At 35.4% G+C, this 25,000-nt stretch overlaps 1 protein-coding gene across 2 annotated transcripts in view; it reads right to left on the reverse strand.

Annotated features, from left to right (window-relative positions):
* Positions 1-5,276: 5,276 nt before the first annotated feature.
* LOC145291271 (protein henna-like) overlaps positions 5,277-25,000 on the reverse strand; it is a 118,871-nt gene continuing 99,147 nt past the window's right edge. For both annotated transcript variants that reach the window (XM_080136897.1, XM_080136896.1), the window contains exons 9-13: positions 24,422-24,548; positions 19,885-19,980; positions 14,980-15,113; positions 11,609-11,724; positions 5,277-5,467 (exon numbers count right to left, since the gene is read on the reverse strand). In XM_080136897.1, coding sequence (XP_079993023.1) covers positions 5,412-5,467; positions 11,609-11,724; positions 14,980-15,113; positions 19,885-19,980; positions 24,422-24,548 — 529 coding nt within the window. In that variant the 3' untranslated portion in view covers positions 5,277-5,411. The remainder of the gene's footprint in view (positions 5,468-11,608; positions 11,725-14,979; positions 15,114-19,884; positions 19,981-24,421; positions 24,549-25,000) is intronic.

A 25,000-nucleotide genomic window follows, 5' to 3' on the forward strand; every position in this document is an offset into this window, starting at 1 on the left:
TTTTCTTGACCGAGGCAATTTGTATTTTTGTTCCGTTCAGAGTGACCCTTTTTATGGAGGCGAATATTCCCCACACTTGAAAAAAAAAAACTTAAATGATTTACTTTGCTCTCATGGAGAGGCAAGTATATAGGGACAGATTGTTTTACTATTCCAAACGCTGTTGCTGCTGAATAAAACTATATTTATGTCATTCAATCAAACTCCTTGTTGCTTGGGTGACTGGCAGACAAACGTCTGCTTACGAATTGATTGATTGCTTAGATAATCTATTTAATTAGGTCATGTTCTTACTTCTTCTCGCGTCTTTCACTTTTCCTAATATTTAATGTGAAATCAAGGAAGCAAGAGTATATTTTTTTTTACTTGGGGGGGAGTCACAGTTTATCAAGGCCCAGAGGCCAATATAGGATAAGGTTAGATAGATGGTGAGACAGTATGATCAGTAATGGTGGAACTTGGGTAAGGCTAAATTATGTAAGAGGACGGTTCAGCAGGAACTTATTCACATTGGATTTGAAAATGACCATGCTATAGTCAGCCAGGAAGCAGCCCCACGGTATTATGTTCTACAGACAGACAGTTCTAGTTTTAGTATTATTATCTATCATTATACTAAAGGTAAAATAATCAACCCTTGTTTCTTTAAGTTTTTTCCTGTACTACAAACGAATAAAGTGAAAGAGTACCTAAAAAAACAAAAAACAAACAAACAAACAAAACAAAACAAAAAAAACGCATTATGTTAAAGTTGGAATGAGGCATAATTCTCAGATATACACGTCCGTTCTCTGCGCTCTGATTAACTGCTAGTTTATGTGGATAATCTATTTAATTTAATAAACATTGCATGATTCCAACATTTTTTTAAAGTCACCACTTATCAAGGTCCAAAGGCCACTCGAGGATAAGGGCTGAACAATGGGACAATATCATAGTAATCGTTAGAAGTGTAAATTTGGTAAATTTGATTACTTAAAGGGAACGACTCATCAAGAACTTGTTTACGTTGGATTGAACTTGAAGACGACCTTATTGTAGTCAGCTGGAAAGCAGGAAAAAGGAAGAGAGTTCCACAGGTGTACAATTCTAAGAAAGACACTTTGTTAATGGAATCTATGTTCAGGTTTAGGCACAGATAAAGAGTGGAGGAAATCATTGATAGTGTTTTCAGCCTAACGAGTGTTTCTCGTGAATGTTTGGCGAGGAGGGACTATAGATTGGAGCTCAGACGAGCACTTGCCATGAAAATAACCGTAAAGCAAAGACAGGTTCGGAACGTCTCTTCTGTGAGAAAGAGGTTGCATGGAAGAGAAAAGGGCATTCTTCACTAGGCTACGAAGTCTATTTTGAACTCTGTCAAGGCAGGATAAGATCTTATCAGCTCCTGCCCAAATGTCGCAACAATACTCTATCCTTGGACGTACCTGGCTCTCATATAGGTAGAGAATTGCATCAACAGGTAGATATCTACTGGATCGATACAATGATCCCACCATTTTACCAGCGACTTTAATTTGATGTACGTGTTCCATTTTAGATCAGGAGTAAAGGTCAAGCCCAGAAGCTTGTTAAAAGATGGAGCCTTCTCAAGACGAAAGCCATTAATTTCAATTGATGTCAGATGGGGATCAAAGCGTTGATGATGTAAAGATATAAGCTTGGTTTTAGATGCATTAAAAGTAACCAGCCACTTTTTTCTCCATTGTACCACGTGCTCAAAATCAGAGGAGAGCGATCAGAAAGAACTTTGTCGTTTACGGCCTTTGATGTGCTATCATAGATGGTTGTGTGGTCAGCATAAATATCTACGCATGATCTAAGGATGTGATTTGGAAGATCATTAATGCATATCAGGAAGAGAGTTGGACCCGGGATGGACCCCTGAGGTACTCCAACATTAATGCTATGAGCCTTTGATTTCTGCCTATTTACATCAACTATTGGATCCCTTAATGTTGGTGTCAATTTTTTTCCTACACTTTAATTACACAAATTATATGGTTTGAATATGATGATGTGAAAAATCCTGACATCCCCTGGAAATGGATTGCTCAGTCTATAAAAGATGCTAGAAAATGGTAACCATGGCGGAGAGTAAATTAGTCTTGATACTACAGCATTCTAGATACGTTGGAGTGTGAATATCTTATTTGTTAAATTGTACCATTGTGCAATAAACTTGTTATAATTTTTTTTATCAACGACCGGATGCCACTCGATAATAAAGGTTAACGGGTCAATGCGACAATATCATAGCAATCGTTAGTAGTGGAAATTTGGTAAATTGGATTACTTAAGGGGATGGCTCATTAAGAACTTGTTTACGTACGTTGGACTTGAAGACGACCATATTGTAGTCTGCCTGAAAGCAGGCAAGCAGAACAGAGTTCTACAAGCGGGCAGTAGAATTCACGTTTAAGTTTAGGCACAGATAAAGAGTGGGGGAAATTATTGATAGTGGTTTCAACTAGACGAGTGTTTTTCATGAAAGCTTGGCAAAGGGAGACCGTAGGTTGGGCTCAGATGAGCACTTGTCATGAAAATAATAGACCGGTTATCAATGTCTCTTCTGCGAGGAAGAGATTGCAAGGAAGAGAAAAATGCATCCCCTACTAAGCTACAATGTCGGTTTTGAACTCTGTCAAGGCTAGGGTCTTCAAGCAACCCCTGCCCAAATGTGGCAACAGTACTCCATCCTTGGACATACTTGGCTCTTATACAGGTAGCGAATTGTATCGGCAGTGAGATATCTACTGGAGCAGTAGAATGATCCCACCATTTTCCCAGCAACCCTGGCAACAGACTTGATGTACACGTTCCATTTCAAATCAGGAGTAAAGGTCAGACCCAAAAGCTTGTTAAAATACGAAGCCTTCCAAAGACGAGAGCCATTCATTTCAATTGATGCCAGACGAAGGTCAGAGCGTTGATGATAGAAAGATAGAAGCTTGGTTTTAGATGTATTAAAATGAACTAGTCGCCCGATTTTCTCATTGTATCACGTGCTCAAGATCAGAGGAGAGAAAGAGAGAGAGAGAGAGAGGGAGGGAGAGAGAGAATCAGAGAGAGCTTGGTCATTTACTGCCTTTAAAGTGTTGCCATAGATGATAGTGTCGTCAGCATGAATGTCTACGAATGATCTAAGAATGTGATTTAGGAGATCATTGATGAAGATCTGGAAGAGAGTTGGGACCAGGCTGGAACCCTCACTATTTTATTCTGATTAGAGGTATATCAGAATATTACACTAGATCCATAGAGATCTAGACGGTTCGTCTAGTAGATGACCCCTGACATTTCTGGCCACGGTTCGTCTAAATAGCTGCACTGTGGATAGCGTCACGCAATAGTAACCTCATAAAGATTTCTGTTCTCTTGTTTTCTGAATGACACCACAATTTTGTAGCATCATCTATTTGCAAGATTATGACGTCATTCAATATGCACGGACCAAGCAAACGGACAAGCAACCGAGTCCCATTATACATAATAATGCAAATGGACGAACCGCAAAGGAATGATGGATATGTTAAATTACAATACTTTTTCTTTTAATGCATGACATCATCTTTTATGATGTGATGAAGGCCCCCACCACCTCTCTTTGTCACAAAGTGACGGTGTCATCCAATATGCACGGATCAAGCAAACGGACAAGCAACTAAGCCCAGCGCGTAATCAATCTTTATGACGTCATAAAGGATCCCTTCGCGTTTCTCTGTTTTAATAGATGACAACATCGTTTATAACGTCATCCACTTCTGCACAGGAACAAACAAAGAAACAACATAAGAAGATACGCATAGTTTTATTAGCATAAAGAGTAGTAATGTATAAATAGATATCAGATGTTAAAAAAGAATTGAACAATTGGATAAAAGTAAAAGCAGGTGAACAGTTTTTGATTTTGTTGATTCTTTGGTTGGACCTAAATAGCATCAAACTTGGATACTTTTAGTTCTTATTTTTGTACAGTGCTATTTGTTATAGACTGATGTACTTTGCTACAAACTAATTTAAAAAATACTTAATCCGTTTCGATATTTTTTTTAATATAGAGTAATTGTTATAAAGCCACCTTAAAATAACAATCAGTCAATTATGAAAATAAATTTTATTCTTTTAGTAAGAGTTATCGGTCTCTGCTTGTTATATATTTCTGTGGAAATATTCTTTATTCACTTATATTTCCTTTTTATATATACCAATCCTTATTTAAGAAGCTCAATGTAATTACAGAGCATATAATGAATGAATGACAAAAGTCTATATTTCAATGTTCATGATGTTGACCAACTTACAATCTATTCCTTTAATTCAGTTGACACAATTCTTGATATTATCTGTTTCGTAGCACAAAATCAATCACTTAATTATTATATCAATCAGTGAATCTATTTTGCCCTTAACTCACCAGAAAAAATAGCAACAATCGATCCCCCAAAAGGAAATAAAATGCGTTTTGACATGATTAAAAAATCCGAAAATTGGAAAAGAAGCTGCAAACACCTTATAGTTTTCTTTCATTACGCGATTTTGAATTCCCAATATATATATATATATATATATATATATATATATATATATATATATATATATATATATATATATATATATATATATATATATGCGCGTGTGTTGTGTGTTTATAAAGTACGCGCTGTAAAGAGCATAGGCATATTTACAAAATAAATGGATCCCGAGCAACGGCAAGTCGACATCGCTAGTTTATAATAGTATTTTTCTGTAATGAATACAAGTTTAGATAAAATTAATTTTTTTCTTGTTTATTATTATTATTATTATTATGTACTCACTTGGAGTTCTCACACAGATCATCATCAGAGATCACTCACTGACAACAATCTGTGGTGTTCCCTGGAGTCTGGGTGACAACAATTTTCTTCAAGCATCCAGTTCTCGCCACCTCTTTCGATAGCCTTTGCAAATGGATTTGCGTTATCGGAACAGCCTATTATTATTATTATTATTATTATTATTATTATTATTATTATTATTATTATTATTCTAGTGTAATTCGGATATAAGAGACTTTTTGTCCGGTGCCTACTATGCTCTTATATCCGGGTTACACTTATATCCGGTATTATTACATCCGGGTTACACTGTACATTAACACAAGCACTAATTCAAGACCAGAGAAAAATCTCTCTTATATCCAGGGGCTGTATATTCGGGTCTCTTATATCCAGGTTACACTGTATTATTATTGTTATTGTTGTTGTTGTTGTTATTGTTGTTGTTTTCTTGAGTACTTTTGTGATCAAATCTAAAATTTTTAGTCGATAATAAACCACTGTTTCAATCAGGAACGTTTCGTTTTTCATTAAGACGAGCTTTGCGCTCAATTTCATGCCCTTTTCGTCAGCATCCTCAGTGTCCTCATCTTATGCAACCATCATGTTTAGTTTCTGCAAGGCGTCCTCCATCAGGCTAACGTCATCTATGTAAAGAGAAAAAAATAATTATACCAATATAGTTATTGAAGAATTATAAACACATGCATATTACAGACACACACACACACACACACACACACACACACACACACACACACACACACACACACACACACACACATATATATATGCATATATATATTGCATATGGTGAAGATCAAGCTTAGAAAAGTAAAAGGACTAATTGTTAAAACTGGAAATAAAAAAACAAGATATACTAGTAAAAATATAATAAATTTATAACTTGCAGCATTAAAAATTTATATATAATGTTCAATTGAATTTTTAAAAAATACGTAATGCTGCAATATTTTAAATTATAAATTTATCATATTTTTTTACTAGAATGTCATATCTTTTTCTTTTAACAACTAGTTCTTTTACTTTTCCATGATTAAATTATTTTCCATGCTCGCATTTCTCTATGTAATCCATAATTTTTACAGGCTTTGCTGTGGAAAACTATTTTCTTTTTTTTGTGTTCAATATCATGCGCATTGTCAACAATCCATAAAAAAAAAACTATTACAAACTTTTTACATTGACTGAAAGACGTAATTAAGTCAATAAACAGAAAGAAGGGACAAAAACAGAGAGAAACAGAATTAATGGGTGACGTCGTAAGCGAAATATTATCAGCCTTAACACAGCAAAAAGCATCACTTTTGTTAACTCTCTATATATAACCTAAATAAGATGACACGCGAGCGACATTTCCGCTGTGATTTATAAAAGTGTCGACGACGAAGAAGTTGCTATGGTAAAGAATAGCCAATCAGAAGAAATCGTCTCTAAAACGTAAATGTTCAAAAAGTTGCTATGATGATTCAAATTTTAGTATGGTTAAGATGTATGATAACGACTACCAGTTGTCAAAATTCCAGCTTTTCACAGTTGTCATTTCTAACAAATATTAGGTTTTAAAATTTCGTCCCTTAGTTTTGGACGCTACTGTATAAGCGCGCACAATTAGAGCAAGATGCATTTTTATGTAAACATTTTGATATCGCTGTACTAGTCATAATAATGTTTTAGATGAATTGGAAAACCTATTCATTTCTTTGGATAATTGAGATCGACAGGAAACAAGGATGGAGTACTGTTGCCACATCTGGACAGGAGTTGCTAGAAAGGATTGTCCTTCCTTGATAGAGTTCAAAATAGACTTCGTAGCCTCGTAGAGGATGTCCTTTTCTCTTCCCTGCAACCTCTATCTCACAGAAGAGATGTTGCGAGTTTGTTTCTGCTTTATCGCTATTTTCATGGCAAGTGCTCGACTGAGCTTCAATCTATGGTCCCCTTCGCCAAAATTTCACAAGAAACACTCGTCTAACTGAAAACATTATCAATAATTCCCACCCCCCACTTTCTCTGTGCCTAAGACTAAGACTTTAATTTAAAAGAGGAGAGATGTAGTGTCATCATTAGTTGCCTGCCTTACACGTCAGAAGTTGAAAAATACGCTAAAAACTCTTTGATGTCAACGTAAAGTGCTTGAGCAATATTTTGAGAACATCAAAGCGGAACGTGATGAACTGTACAGTTTGTTTATGAAATCAAATTGAGGTTCAGCAGAAAAAAAAGCAGTTTCATGAACTTGGAGAAAAAAAAAATCCGCTGTTAGATAAATTGTATGAATAGCAAGAACGCTGACTTCACGAAATTCTCTCTTGCTCCAACCCTTACCCATCCACTCTCAACATGATCCACTCGAAAACTGGAGAAAGTTATTATGCATTTATTATCAAGAAGTAAAGTACACTACACTCTCACGTCTATAAACCGTTCAAGAACTTAGATGTTTGCGACGGTGAAGTTTATTGTTCAATGTCCAAAATGAAAATACTTAAACTCGTTTCTGCGCAACCGAATTCATTCATTCATATACCTGATTAATATAAAAACAAACATTTTTGACCAATCAGATGATTTTCTGAATTTATTTTAAAAGATCCTTTTAGAGACATCTTGACCCCATACAAGGCCAGATTTTTCTTCAATAGACAGCCAAAATCCACGACAGAGCTTAGATCTACATCGCCTTAATCCCCCTCCTCACTCCGCCCCTCTGTTGGGCCTTGGGGTTGCTGTTATCTCAATTCACATACACAGCCATAAACATTAAATTAATTATCGATTCAAACCTTTCCAATATTCCAGCTAAAGAGTTATCCTTGATTTACAAAAACTCTTAAAATATTTACACACATTTTATGTATTTCCTGTCGATGTAAATTTCCATATGTAATATCTCTTTTGTTGAATTTATGCCTTTGAGCTCATCATTTTGCTTATGTTCATCATATAGCAATCTTCTCTCGCATCTAATATATAAACGGCTATATGTCTGCCTGTCTGTCTCCATATTTTCAAACTCCATCTCTCCGAAACTAAAAGTCGTTGAGCGGCTCTTCGTGCCTCAAATGTTTGAATTTTTTACGAACTGTTCTTTTATGGGTCTTTAGCCGGTAAAAATAGTTGTAAGGGGATCAAAAATGGGACAAAGTTGAAAAAAAAAATCGTTATACATCTTGTACATTCCCCATTGTTTATTTTTAATGTTTAATTTTAAACCAGTGTCACGTTGGTACAGTAGTAACGTCACCAGTTTTGCATTCGATTCTAGCTGATGGCACCAAAATACCCGTTTTTTACTTTTGAAATTACAACTCTATAATAATTATACGAAATGTAGACAAATTAAGATATCATATTTAAGCGCATTTTACGCGCGGACAAAGCCGGGCGCCCCCTCATGCTAGTCTAATTTATAAAACTCATTGTGTCTGTCTGTTTTGTATTTCTCCATATTTCAAACTATCTCTTCCGAAACTAAAAGTCGCAGAGCGGCGCTAAGCGTCTCAAATGATTGGATTTTTTATGGACCGTTCTTTTATGAGTCCTGCCTGAGCCGGTTAAAATAGTTTTAAAGAGGTCAAAATGGAAAAAATCATTATACATTTTGTACATTCGTCTTAGTTTATTTTTAACCAGTTCATATGCATGTCACGTTAGTATACGTCACCAGCTTTGTGGTAACGTCACCAGCTTTGAATGCTACAATTTTACTTTCGGTTTCAATTCTAGCTGATGGCAGCCAAATACTATTTTTTTTTTTTTTACTTTTGAAATCACGACTCTATAATAGATAGATTAAAAAATCATATTTAAGCGTATTTTACGACCAGGTAAAGCCCCCCCCCCACCTGCTAGTTTAAGTCTTAACCTAAAAACAGTTTTCACTAAAAATGTCTCTATGGAATCTTCCACCAATTTGGAAACTTCTAAAAGGACAGCGTCCAGATCTTGGCCTACTACACGAACATATATCAAAGTAAGTAAGCAAAATGGATTGTACTCCTTCCATTTTTCACACACACACACACACACACACACACACACACACACACACACACACACACACACAATAAGACTTTAATTAAAGGAGGAGAGATTTAGTGCTGTCATTAATTGCCCCTCCCCTTATATATCAGAAGTTGAACGACTACTGAGCATGCGCATTTCAGCTACCGAAAGAAAAAAGAGCGCCCGGTGGAAAACAAAGGTAGATTTGACTCCAGCTTTAATTGAAACAACACGAGTTATAGTCAGCTAATGTACTTCCTAACTTCCGGCCTAGCGCTACCGGAAGTGGTGACAGGGCAAATCAGTTCCTTCACTTTTATTGTTCTTCAGTATTTCTATTGTGATTTCAGTAATTTTATTTTTATAATTTCATAAACATATATTTCAAATAAAATCAAATCTTTTATTTTATAAATTTTGTTATCAAATATGCAAGTGAAGACTAATTGTGTTATCTTTATCTGCCTACGTTTTTATTGTATACTTTTTCAATGTAAATTTCTTATATCTTATTTCAATAAATCGCTTCACAATAGAAATACTGAAGAACAATAGAAGTGAACGAACTAATTTGCCTTGAACTGTAGTATATGAAGAACAGATACTACACTTTGATCTTGGCTGTGTTTATTGGCTTCCCCACTGAGCAAATTAAACATGGGGCCGTTTTTTAATGTGGAAAGGAGGAGAGGGGGAGGAAAAAAAGGGGACTAGTTCCCGAGAGGTGGGAAATGGGACCTGGATAGTGAGAGCCTCTTGGTATATAGGGTTGCACCTACATGGACCAGAAGCCCATTGCTACAAGGACAACGATCTTTGCTTGCAGCATCTACCAGAACAAATACTACACTTTGATCTTGGCCCGAGACCTTTTATATAATAGTAGATAGATTGGCCCGAGACCTTTTATATAATAGTAGATAGATTAGTTTACAGAAAGTTTTACGAGTAGGAGCGAATTTTGAGACAGTTTATGACAGTTTACAATTTACGAATAGTCTTGCTTGCGACCGTTTATGAGCAATCTTTACTTGGAGACAGTGGACGAGAGAGATTGGAGAGATTATTGTCAGAGCCGTGCGAGAGCAGATCGGACAGAGGAGAAAATCGCTGGGGACCGATGCGATCAAACAGCTAGGTGTAACGTAATCCCCCATTGAGGAGCTTTAGAACTACGCTGAGATAGCTTATCATTCCCGGATGACGCCAGATTACCCAAGGATTTAAGATGGAGAAGATAAATATATATATTTTATTTCATGTCAAAATAGATATTGTTTGAAACCAGAGAAATATATTTTTACAGCTAAAAGTTGATGATAGGAAATTTCATTTATAACATTGTCTGGCCTTAAATGAACTCAAGGTCGGATGTTAAATTGGCATCTGGCTTTGGAAATCGTGAGAATTAGTAATTCAGATTTCAGGTATGGGAATTGTGCCCACCCAGGGACCTGGGACTTTCGATTTCGTGGCGATTTCGTGGCGAAATCTTATTGGCTGGAGGGAAGTTTCCACCCCATCCACATACCTTACTATATATACGACTGTCGTGCGAAAATTAGTCAGTTGAGTTGAGTGGAGATTGCTTGTGGAGTTCGAGAAGAACAGACCGCATAGAGACGTGACCTCTCCACATTCCTCATTCAACCGTCTATCGCTGTCTGTGATGAGATTTGAGACTTTAGAAAAAACTTACAAAAACTGAATGAGATTTATAAAAACATTTGTATATAAGTTTTAAAATTAACACTGTAGATTAGTCTACATGAGTTGTCTTTCTTCCTGCCTGCTGCTTCGATATTCGCTTTCAGCATACCAGATTTCATGTAACAACCTCAGAGAAGACTACACGAGCCAAGAATTCAGATAGACAGGGGTCCTTAGCCACCTTCTCACGTGAGGGGTTACAACAGACAACGTTTGGAGTTCCTTTTTCTGCTCTACGTTGCAGCATCACCCATACACCCACCCACACAAAGCTGAACTAAGCTATATCAAGTACTCGTCTTGTGTTGTTTTATCGTAGAGTGATCACGAATGTGATCATCGGATCACATCAGAAAAAAAAACAACAACTACAACAAAAACAAAAAAAACAAAAACAAAAAACAAAGCAAAACAAAATAAAAGAACAATCGGAAATATGTCATACACCATCCACTATGACTATGCAGTTCCTATTTCCACGTATCTAGAAAACAGAGCTCTTGAACCTGGCATAGGATAAGATGGAAACAGCAACAAACATAGATGAAGCCAGTGTCCTTAATGGTTGATTGGTTGTTTTTGTTTTACGGCATATCAACCCTTTTCAGGTTATTTAATGCCGAATCCAGTGATTTTAAATACATTTTTTAATAGAATATATTTTCTAACAGGTACTACCACTACGGGTCAGAGTGGACCTGGGAGCAATGGCAATTAAATGGTGGCTCCACACTCCCCCAAACCCACAAGCTGGGGCCTCACCATCGGATATAGTTTAAGGTCATATCCAGGACCGTGTCCTTAATGATGTTGGCTAAATGATGCTGGCTAAATGATGCTGGCTTAAACTGCGAACTATGTAGAAGATAACTAAACAGCAAGGTATTGAGTCCAAAACGAAAAAGAAACTTAAATCTAAAGAAGATTTCAAAATGACGAATGTCCGACGAAAACAAAAAGAAAAAAAAATTGATTATAAAAGAAGAAAAGAAAGAAAAAAGATTATGATCGATATCAAGGTGGCGTAACAATATCCACATGGAACTTACATCGAATAGTTTTGCAAAGCGATCCCAATCGATCTTTGTTGTTGATCATTTCCATTGTCTGGGTGTAAGGGTTGTATCGAACGGTGAACGGACGAAGGATGTTACTGGCGTAATCTCTGAAAATCAATGAAATGTATGTAATAATGGCAAACGGATGCAGTGTTAAAAAATAATTTAATTTTTATTACCTCAATAATAAAGACGCGCATCTGCACCCACACACACACACACACACACACACACACACACACACACACACACACACACACACACACACACACACACACACACACACACACACTTTCTACACCCAATTTATCTTTCTTTTAATAATATTATTTGAACTCATTCCCTTTTTTCCTCGAACCGATTTGTCGAATTATTCCACGGAATTCTGCCTTTTGGATTACTTTGAACCATCTTCCATTAACGCGATTCCTTTGCATTTTACTTGTGGAAATGGAAATTTAATCAACTTTTTTGGATTTTACTGTTATTGGGTATTTTACCCTTCACCAGACCATCTGTACACGTGAAATCACCTTTTTCTTCCCCCTATTCCCCCTGCTTCACTATTTTTTACCAAGTAAGATATATGACTTACTTGTAGTTTCATTAAATACTTTTGCAAGCAAAATCCGATCCCGCATTTTGGTAAATCCTACCCTCTGATGAGAAGGAAAGTATTTCTTCGAAACTCCGTGGATTAAAGATTATCCACGTATTTTGTGCCTCCTTTTCAAAATTAAATATGTTTTTTAACTCTTTTTCAAAGTGTTTTATGCATACATGTTTTATTAACTCCTTGTTCTTATATATATATATATATATATATATATATATATATATATATATATACATATATATATATATATATATAGAACGCCAACCAATGCGGCCTTAATTAATTTCCTTCTATTCACGTGTTACTTGTCGGTGGCCTGAAGGAAATATACTACTAGATTGTGACGTCAAGGGTAGCTTTTTGGACTGGTTTCAAATTTTACGCCAAGCAATAACCAACATTTCCTATGCTGATGAATGCATAAGCATGCCGTACTAGTGTTTTTAGGTATAAAAATCGTTAATATTTATTAAAAAATATTATATATATATATAATTTTTATTTCTTTATGTAAATATAGTCATATCTAGCTGCGATGTGCGTTTCGATCATTATTGTTCTCATCAGGCAAGAAACAAATTTAAAATTAAAAAAGTTTAAGAACTTATTAATTTTAGAAGAGAAAAAATATTCACCATGTCTAGCGTGTAGCATGGTTTAATGTCTTCTTATGATTTTATTTCAGAAGGCAGAAAACTTTAACGGCTGTTATCCGTTAAGAAACGGAGGGGGAGGTCTAAATGTTTGTTAGTGGGGAGAATGTATGAAAGATTAGAGGGGGTTAAAAGAAAGTATGTTAGAGAGAAAAGGAAAGGATATATAAGGGAAGGGGGTTCATTGTTGGAATTCAATAATTTCAATCTTTTGAATACTTTTCAACCTGGAATATATATATATATATATATATATATATATATATATATATATATATATATATATATATATATTGTTACGGCGTATCCCAGTTCTACTGGGGACGGTATAGATGGATGACGTAACGAAATATATAAGGACATTAAGTGAGTTTTTCAATCAAAACTTTCATTTCTCCAACATCTCTCTCTTACACTAGAACCTGTATCTAATTGAGCAGACGATTTCTTGTTTTATGTGAACATTGACTGTTAATATTTTTTTCTCTCGGTAGAATTTTAATCATTAAATCATTTCATTTAGTGAGGCATATTTAATTTTCTTTTCTTGAATTGAATTTTATTTTATTTTTATATAAATAAAAGTTTGTTAATTTTTCGACGATACTTGTCCTCGTTATTTCTTATGTGATTTCGTTGTCCAGTACATTTCATTATATTGTTGTCTTCGGGACGGTTGTCCCATCCCATAACAACGCATTATCAAGGAACTTGGGAAACTTTATTTTTTTTATATATTTCGTTACGTCACCCATCTATATATATATATATATATATATATATATATATATATATATATATATATATATATATATATATATATATATATGTTTGATCTGGCATAATGATGATTAAAATTGTGGCGTCTGCGTACGCGCTCGATTCACAAAGTATGAAAATAAAAAATAAAAAAATAAAAAAAATAAAACGTTTACAAGTGTTTTTGATATAGATGTACATACTTTGATAAGCATGTTTTAACTTAAAGTGGGATTATATAATAAAATTGTGGGGTCTGCTTTCGGAATGGGTATGTTTGATCTGGCATAATGATGATTCATTAAAATTGTGCGGTCTGCGTACGCGCTCGATCCACAAAGTATGAAAATAAAAAATTAAAAAAAATGAAACGTTTACAAGTGTTTTTGATATAGATGCACATACTTTGATAAGTATGTTTTAACTTAAAGAGGGATTATATAATAAAATTGTGGGGTCTGCGTTCGCACCTGGCCTCCATAGAATGGAAATAGGCACAAACTTTAATAAAGACTTTTCATATCTATCTGCGTAAGTATACTTTGATGATTATGTTTCAGTTTGAAGAAATATGGTATAATAAAGTTATTGGGTGTTCGTTCGCGCCTGACCTCCATAGAATGGAAATATGTCACAAAGTTTAACAAAGTTTTTTAATATAGATCCATAGAATATTGTGATAAGGTATGGTATAATAAATTATGGGGTTTATCTATTTTATTTTTACTTTCATCATATTTTGCTTTGGTTTTGATACCCTCAAATTCGAAGCTATGTGTTTACAACCCTTCCTTTTCATAACCTATCATACTTTCGTAAAAAGTCCATTTTCTGTAGGCTGTTTTGAACCTAGTCAACGACGGGTACTCTTGCTAGTATATATATATATATATATATATATATATATATATATTTGTAGCAATACAGTCCTGTTTCGTTGTATCACAACTCATCAGTGCCGCTAGACTAACATCTCTCCCAAGCCAAGGATTGAACCTAGAACCATCGTTGACAGTCGGCAGTTCTCCCACTCGACCATGGAATCGACGCCCGTAAATAACTCGTCGGAATGTATTTCTAAATAGACACCCGTTACCACTTTTATAGTGCTCAAATCGCCTGTTCGTAAACAAACAAACAACGAGCTTCGTATTTTCAGCCAATTAAGTAGCGGGTGAGATTATTTACGACAGTGCTCTACCCAAACAAATAATACACAGTAGAAAACAACAACCACAAACGAACAAAAAACAAAAAAACAAAGAATTTGGGCAAGGCCTAGGACAAAAAATTTCTTAGTAAGAAAGGGCAAATGTTTATTTTGTTATACTTACTTTATTTTTTGTTTAGCGTCCTGGAAACTGTCAGCAACGTAGTAGACAGGCTGGAAACTCGTGATTGGGTAAGTCTGTTTCGATGTCTTTTCAGGGTCGAACGGGCGAATTTCGGGTTTGTCAGTCAGGCAATACTTTAGAAAATAAACAGAAATGGCACATTTAGAATCCGATCGTGACTGATGGAATACGTAAAAATATGTACTTACATGCAAAACTGCAAACTGAAAAGGGAAAATTCACACCATTAAGTGTAATTTTTTCACTTACCGATTGGTGTATAACGATTTATACACCCATACGTCTTCGTTGTGAACCCAAGTGAAACACTCGGATGCTAAAGTTAATTTATAAGAAAAAAGTTTATTAATGTTGACAATTTATACCATTCATAAACCCAGACTGGGAATGATTCAAAAGCTATTATGCGGAATGCTGTGTCAGAGATAAATAGATAGATAAATAGATATATATAGAGAGGCAGACAGACAGACTGAGAGCTAAATTGATACATCGATTGTCTCATTGCGTCTAGCTCTATTATACGGCGACAACCTCCGTCCTCACTCAGCTCCCCGATGAATGGCAACATTTCCTTCCGCTTGCTTAAGTTGTTAGCCGAAAAAAGTTAAGTGATTTCATCAACTTCCGCTTGTGGTCACTTTCTGATAATTAAGGTGTTACTCAAAACTTTTCTATTCAAACACATCTTTCACAACTTTGCAGCATCTTCAAGGTGTATTTTTTAATCCTACCAAATGTTACCCAAGAAAAAAAATTATAATAAACCATCTCACTTATATCGATGGTCTGCTGTCTCTGTTTTATTGTTTTTTTTTTCATGGCAAGTGTTCATCTGAGCTCCAATCTATGGTCTCTCCTCGCCAAACATTCACAAGAAACACTCGTTTGGATGTAAACATTATCAATAATTTCTCCCACTCTTTATCTGTGCCAAACCTAAATGTACATTCCATGAACAAAGCTTCTTTCTAAGAACTGCACACCTGTGGAACTCTCTTCCGTTTATCTGCTTTCCAGCTGACTACAATATAGCCGTCTTCAAGTCCAATGTAAACAAGTTCTTGATGAGCCGTTCTCCTTAAGTAATCCAATTCACCAAATTTACACTTCAAACGATTACTATGATATTGCCCTTTTGACCACCGTACGCTCTTTAACCCTTATCCTCGAGTGGCCTCTGGGCCTTGATAAGTGGTGATTCCTTTATAAAAGAAAGAAGTTATTTGAAAACCCAACAAAAAAGCAAAAACAGAAAAACAAAAAGAAGCTAAAAGCATTAATAAGCACAACCAGATTCTTAAATATACAGGATCTGCCAAAAGTAATTATGCACTTTAATTCTAACACGAATGTAAAACGAAAGAAATTTGCAACAGCACTTTAGAAACTAACAAACTGACGTTGACCAACCACATGTACCTAAAGCTAAACATAACTTCCATGAACAGAGTTTCTTTCCAACAGTTTCCCATCCGTAAAACACGATATCGCGTAGTTATTTTCCAACTGACTACAACATAGTCGTTTTCAAGTCTAATGCTATCAAAGAGCTGTCCCCTTAAATAATCAAATTCTAACCATTTCTCATATCACTATCTTAGCAATTAACCAATTAGCAGTCTAATTAATCCTTATCCTTGAGATGACCTTTGACATTTGAGTCATTATTTTGACTTTTTAGAAACTAATTAGAACAGCTTCACCAATAAAGTATCACTCCTACCAAAAAGTTCGAAGGTCTAGCACCAACTTTAACGTAGTAAAAACGTGGATGTTCCAATCCATTCGGCAGCCACCCTTTTTCTACACAAAACCATATATACACAACACCCTATACACACACACAAAAACCACACACACACACACGCGCACACACACACACACACACACACACACACACACACACACACACACACACACACACACACACACACATATATATATTCAAAATGGCGTAATAACATATATATATATATATATATATATATATATATATATATATATATATATATATATATATGACTACTCCATTTAATTACATGAATTAATATACGAAAATATAATTTTATGCGTAAATTTTCAGTATTTACTTCAACAGTGCTCACTATATAGATAGAGCTAGGAAGTAAGTTATAAAAATATATATGACAATTAAAGTCTGAGGAATTCTCACGAGAATGAAACGCAGAATATTCTGTGTAGCTTAATTACTATATATATTTTTATAACTTTATATATATATATATATATATATATATATATATATATACATACATATATAATATACATAACTTTTATTACGCCATATATATATATATGTATATATATACATATATATATATATACATATATAATATACATACCTTTTATTACGCCATATATATATATACATATATATATATACATATATAATATACATACCTTTTATTACGCCATATATATATATATATATATATATATATATATATATTCAAAATGGCGTAATCTATCTATAATATAAATCTCACCTGTCTGTTTAAATGTATGTATGTATGTATGTATGTATATATGTATGTATGCCTAAAACTTTCTACAGAAGAGATGGATTTTCATGACATCTGTATTGTTTTGAAGCTCGATCATTTTGACGACAAATATCCAAAAATTGGCTAAAAATATTAATTTCTTCATCCTCAATTGAGCACTTTGGTACAGGGATGGGTAACTTTTTCACCGATATTTTCGAAAGTAATCACCTCTTTTCGATCGACTAGCCTTAATTTAAACCTCGTCACTTCCGGTTTTGCGATGGACTCACCAGCAAAGACGTTACGTTTTTTTCACATTTTTTTCCTCCTTCGCGGTACGGGCTTGAGCCTACCTTCCTACTACCACATTTTTTTTTGCCCAATTCACACCTCCAAACACCCGGGCAACGCCGGGCACCCAGGCTAGTCTATTATATAAATCTCACCTGTCTGTTTAAAAGTATATATCTGCATAAAACTTTCGATAGAGGCGATGGATTTTCACGAGATTGGTATCATTTTGGAGCTCAGCCCTTCGGATGACAAATATCGAAAAAAATGGCCTAAAATATTAATTCCTTCACCCTCAACTGGGCACTTTTCTACAGGGAAGGGTCGCTTTTTTCGCAGATATTTTCGAAAGTCATCCCCTCTGTTCGAGTGTCTAGCCTTAATTTAAACATTCACCACCTCCGCTTAGGCAGTTGACGTAACGGCAAAGACATCAGGTTTTTTTCGTGTTCTTTTCCTCCTTCGCGGTACGGGTTCAAGCCTGCCTGCCTACTACCACTTTTTTTTGGTTGAAACACCCAGGCAACGCCAGGCACCCAGCCATCCAGGCTAATCTATGATATGAATTTTACTAGTTTGTTTACATGTATGTATGTATGTATGTATGTATGTATGTATGCCTTAAACTTTCGACAAAGACGACAGCTTTTCACGGGATCGGTATCGTTTTGAAGCTCGACCCTTCGAACGACAAATATCGAAAAATTGGCTAAAAAACATTAATTCCTTCACCCTCAACTGGGCACTTTTCTACAAGAAGGGGTCGCTTTTTTCGCAGATATTTTCGAAATTCATCACCTTTTTTCGATTATATAACCTTGATTTAAACCTTCGACACTTCTGGTTTGGTGATGGAAGCAACAACAAAGACGTTACGTTTTTTTCCGGTTCTTTTTCTCCTTCGCGGTACGGGTTCGAGTCTGCCTACCTACAACCACTTTTTTTATTTTTGCTCAACACACACCTCCAAACATCCGGGCAACGCTGGGCACCCAGGTTAGTCTATAATATAAATCTCACCTGTCTGTTTAAATGTATTTATTTATATATGTTTGCTTACCTAAAACTTTCAACAAAGGCAACAGATTTTCACGAGATCGGTATCGTTTTGACACTCGACCCTTCGGACGACAAATATCGAAAAATTGGTCAAAACCATAATTTCCTTCACCCTTAACTGGGCACTTTTCTACAAGAAGGGGTCGAGAAGTCATCCCCTCTTTTCGATTTACTAACTTTAATTTAAACATTCGCCACTTCCGGTTTGGCAGTTCACGTAACGGCAAAGACGTCAGTTTTTTTTTCACGTTCTTTTCCTCCTTTGCGATACGGGTTCGAGACTGCCTGCCTGCCTACTACCACTTTTTTTTGCTTAATATACATTTTCAAACACCCGGGCAACGCCGGGCACCCAGACTAGTAAAAGATAAAATTAAAAAAAAGGTAATTGCAACTTCTCTTCCAATTTTCGGATTTTGTAATCATGCCCAAATTTCTTTTAAGGATTGATAGTTGCTATAATTTCTGACGAGTTAAGGGTGGAATAGATTCATTGAGTGATATAATAATTAAGTGTATGATTTTACATTACGAAACAGTTTCTGTCAAGAATTGCGAATATTAAGGTAATTAAAAGAATAAATTGTAAGATGGTAACACCATGAAATTTAGAAAACAAATATCAGAAATTCGGTCTAAAAATAAAGTTTGAAAATTTCGTCTAAAAATGAAGTTTGAAAATTGCTTAACTAAAAATCGCATATCAGAAAATTGGACTCTAGAAAACTGCCGCCTTGAATAAATAGTTTTCTGAAAATTGTGTTTTTAGAAAATTAGGCTATAAAAAGGGTTCTCTGAAAATTAAGTATCTGAAAATTCTATCTTTGAAAATTGGATCGGTAAAAATTGCGTCTCTAAAAAAGTGTGTCTTTCCATATTTAGTTCAGTTAAAACGTTTTCGAAACTGAGTCATCAAATTCCAGTTTCAAGGCGAAGTTTTCAAGTTTATGTATGTATCAAGGGCAATTTTTCTGAGAGCGATCTTTTGAACTACATATTTATATAAAAATCGAAAAATTCTTACCTGAAGTTCTCCAAATGATGAAAGCAAACCAGCTCCAAAAGCTTTTATTTCGTTTCCCTCTCGGCACAAACCGTATTCTACTGTAAACCAATAACACTAAAAAGAAGAAAAAGAACCAGAAGAAAAGTAAAATAACGTAATCATATGACTAGATCTTAATATATTGGAGCTAGTGTGTGTGTGTGTGTGTGTTTTAAGTGCGAAAAGGGGTTATTCTGACCGATTTTGTCGTTCTAAAATAAAGAAAATGACATAAAATATAAACTAAGTACCAAAAAAAAAAAAAATTTTATGGGGGAAGACTTTAAGGCGTTATGTTTCCGATTTTTCTTTTAGATGAGGATTGATAATTTGTATTATTTGGATAATTTGGACTACTGCTCTCATCTTGAGTGTTTATTCGTACACCACACAGGTGTATCTTGTCAAACTCAGAAATCTGTACGGCATTTCGAACGGAATCCATTATTTAACCCACGGAGTAGCATGTTCTCGTTCTGTCAGCCATAACGGATAGAAATCGTAAGTAATTCGTAATTGTATTATTTGTATCGCCTGCACCCAGGATTGAACCTTTAATCTCCAGAACAGTGTAACTTACAACTGAATTTTTCCTAGTACTTTATCCGCTACGATAAGAGTCCACAATAATACCCAAGATGAGAACAGCACTCTAAATAATCCAAAAATTACAAACTTTAAGAGAATTTTTAATTAAGTGTTGTTTATAATAAGGCACCAAATTAAAAAAAAAAAATGCATTAATTGTGTGCCGGATTTTTTTGACTTCCGGAAAGAAGAGCGAATTTCCTTGACATCGGCTTGAATAATTCAAGGGAGATAATCAGTTAAAGGGAGATTATTAGGTTAAATTTAGAATAACAGTTCAATTTTATTCCATTTTCGTTTCGGAACGGAATAGAATTCTTAAACTCTTAATAAAATAATAGCCACAATACATTTTGTCTTATCTTTTTATATAAACATAGGTACGCGTATATGTTAATATATTTCAATGTATACAAGTCACGGCTAAACTAATTAATCGGTCATTATGAAGTTTTGGAATATAGCTTCTAGGTGTAAGGGTGAAATGATGTGGGCTATGTTTAGTTTAATTTAATCTTATGCAAAGGAGGTAAAAATGGGATTTTTTCATCCAATTTGACTCTTCATATTCGTTTCTTATCAATTACAAAGATCGCTTTATTTTAACTGCTAGATGTGTTGTTCACGGACGATAATCAAGTACGCAAATTTATACACCTTCCATTTTTGTGAAATTTTAAAGAAAAACAAGTGAAGCATTCATGCCCCCCGTGAGTGCGCAGTGAACGAAGCATAAAAAAATGACTAAGTTCAGCATTTGCCCCTCCCATTTAGTCTCAAAAATCCCCAGGGGACGTCAAATACTGGTGAAAATTAACAAACGGGGCAATTTTAGGCCTTAACATATGTACATTTGAGTTCTGCCCCATGCAAAAAAAAAAAAAAAAAAAAAAAAAAATGACTAAGTTCATTATTTGCCCCCCCCTCCTTTTAGTCCCAAAAGTGATCAAAACCTTAACATATTTAAATTTGAGCTCAGCACCATGCAAAACTGCTAAATAGTCGTACAGAAAGTTTTGGACAAATATGGTAAAATAGTCCCAAAAATGGAGTGTTTCTATTAGCCCTAAAAGAGCCCCTGGGGCACACCCAAGAGTTATCGCGAAGTATAAACAAACAAAATTATATAGAAATCAGTTAGTTACAACTTTTCAGAAAGTTTTATAAAAATCCAAGGAATCTATTTTTTTTTTTAATAAGCTCAAAAGTTTTAATTTTAGCCATTTTAACCCGAAAGGCACCCCTAGGGGGGCAACCGGTGTTTTCCCAGAAAATCCGTTTTGTTACATTTTTACTCATATCATGTTTAATGTTTGTGTAAAATTTGTAAAAATTCCAAAACGTAGTTATTGAAAAAATGTGAGCGGATGAACGAACGAACGGACATGGGTGAATTTACAGGTCCACCCTCCTTTTGTCAGTGCACGAAAAACAGCAATTCATGAATATTTCACAAAGTTCATTTTTTTTTTTTTGTATTTAAAAACATTTTTAGGGGAAATAATATGAACACAGCTTCTTATTTAAAAAATTCAAATATTTCTGATTTGTATTAGATAACATTTTTGCAAGGTTCCCTGGATTTCAATTTCTATAGATTTAAGCCAGAATATTTAGATATTTTCTAGATTTAGAATAATGTGATTGATTTTAATCAAAATCGGAATAAGGGTCCTAGACACAAGGTTTAGTAGTAGATGTACATCTTGACTAAATATTTTATCACGTTAAAACGGGCAAAAGTTTATAATCCGTTGATTTAGAATGAGTGCTTTATACTGTACTGCTCTGAAGTAGCACTCACTATAGGCGGGTTAAACCGGCTTCCTCCGAATGAAGAAGTTTCATGGGGATATGAAATCCACAAGTATATCTCCATTGGAGAAGCGACGTTAGGTTTTTGCAATTCTTGCAGGGAGGTGTCGGCGCCCTCCTACGTACAGCACCTGGTATGGCCAAACGGTCACTCATCTGATACTGACCAAGCTTAATGTTGCTTAACAACGATGATCCAACGAAAACCGGTATGTCACCATGATTATGGCAACACATCAAAGACTGTAAATGAGAAAGTTCTCTCTAATTCTCTCTCCTCTGATCTTGAGCACGTAGTACAATGGGGGGGGGGAAGAGGTGGCTGGTCACTTTTAATGCATCCAAAACCAAACTTCTATCTTTACATCATTAACGCTCTGATCCCCATCTGGCATCAATTGAAATGGATGGCTCTCGTCTTGGAGAGGCTCCATGTTTTGACAAGCTTCTGGGTTTGACCTTTACTCCTGATCTGAAATGGAACACGTACATCAAATCTGTTGCCAGGGACGCTGGGCAAATGGTGGGATCCTTCTACCGCTCCAGAAGATATCTCAATGCTGATGCTATTTGTATAAAAGCCAAGTACGTCCAAGGATGGAGTACTGCTGCCACATCTGGGCAGGAGCTGCTAAAACCAGACTATCCTGCCTTGACAGAGTACAAAATAGACTTCGTGGTTTAGTGGGGGATGCCCTTTTCTCTTCCATGCAACCTCTCTTCCACAGAAGAGACGTTGCGAGTCTGTCTTTGTTTTATCGTTATTTCCATGGCAGGTGCTCGTCTGAGCTCCAATCCCTCGTCCCCCCTCGCCAATCTTTCACGAGAAACACCCGTCTGGCTGAAACTACTGCCAATAATTTTCCCCACTCTTTATCTGTGCCTAAATCCAAACGTAGATTCCATGAGCAAAGCTTCTTTCTAAAGAACTGCACGCCAGTTGAACTCTCTGCCGCTTGCCTGTTTCCCACCTGAATACAACTTGGACGTCTTCAAGTCCAACATAAACAAACTCCTGACAAACCGGGCCTTGATAAGTGGTGACCCTCCCATGTAAAAAAAAAATCCTCAATAATACCTAACTCTGCATTGAACAGATACCATGATACCTAGTTCGCTGCACTTTATCATAACAAAGATCCATACAAGATCTTTATCCGAGATCGGCACAGTAGTTTCGAGAAAAAGTGAAACTTAAATACTAATCTCGATTAATTTTTAACTGTGCATCGAACGGATACAATAATATGTAATCCACTGTACTTTAGCATAACAATGGTCCACACAAAAGTTAAGCCAGTAGTTTCCGAAAAAAAGTGGAATTTTAATACTAACCCCCCATTAATCCCTATTAATCACTGATTGTAAATTGAGTGATACTATAATACTTAAGTTGTTGCACCTTATAATAACAAAGATCCATACACAATTTCAATCAGATCCACCCAGTAACATCCAAGAAAAAGTAGAACGGACATGGTAACTTCCTTCAGTCTTGACAGACTATGGATACCCGCTGTAAGGGTGTCTGTGTGTGAATTTTCTTGTGGCAAGAGTTGCGCAATCCCCAACAACACCTCTCCTGAATCGACATTGTTGAATACCAGTGGCAAGTGGGCGTTCAGGACGACTGGAAACAATGCCGAGAAAGGCGGAGAGCCCATACAGCGCCTAGAATTCTCAAATGGTCACCCATCTGGTACTAGCCAGGCTCAACGTTGCTTAACTTCAGTGATTTGATGTGAACTGGTGTGTCAACGTGATTATAACATACATACATACATACATACATACAGACAGACAGACAGACAGACAGACAGACAGAAAAGAACTAAAAATATAATATAGAATTTAATTTTCGAAAGGAGATATGCCAGTGCCGCAAAATTATTGTGTGTGGGGGAATTAATTTTACCATTACTGGGACGGATATTCTTCTAGTCATTTATAAACGCTAAAGGCTCTCACCCATCCCAAAATAGGCTTATATGTTTCCATACAAGTAAATAATGTGGATTTTTGAATGTAAACCTATTTTATATTAACTAATTTTAACCGATTTAAAAAATATAAAATTATAAATGAAAAAGAAGAAAAAAAAGCATATACCAACCGTTGCCAGTTTCTGTACGTAATCGTCCGGTGCCCCCAGGCTGGCCAATCCAATCTCTTGTGAGAACTGTGCAAATTCAGGGTCAGCAAACAAAGGGACGTGGCCCAGCAACTCGTGACAAACGTCTCTGAAAAAACAAAAACAAACAAAAAAAAAAGAACAAAAAGAAACATATGTTACTAGTCTCAGTCTTTTTTAAAAAATACTATTACCACATGTACTCTTCAGAATTGTCTGATCTATTTCCTACTTCCTCTTTTCAAGTTCGTTTGATTCATTAATCTAGTAGTCTCAATCAATTCGTTGTTTTGGTACCTTCTTGTAACACAACTTCTCATTCCAGTAGCTTCTTTCCAAGAACTGCAAATAATGGAACTCTTTTCCTACTCACTGTTTTCCCTCTACCTACACCCTTACACTTTTCAAGACTAAGGTCAATAGGCATCTCCTGTCTTTGCAATAATCATCTTTCGTTTTTGTTAGCTCGTTACACCAAGTGGTTTCCCCGAGTAGATTTCGTATAAAAAATACTGTCTATTGTGTTAATAGATTACGTCCCTTGCCTTTTAACTAAACTAA

The sequence above is a fragment of the Euprymna scolopes genome, chromosome 12 (assembly GCF_053919585.1).
Source record: "Euprymna scolopes isolate OS-2025 chromosome 12, ASM5391958v1, whole genome shotgun sequence".
In the NCBI taxonomy this organism is placed as follows: domain Eukaryota; kingdom Metazoa; phylum Mollusca; class Cephalopoda; order Sepiida; family Sepiolidae; genus Euprymna; species Euprymna scolopes.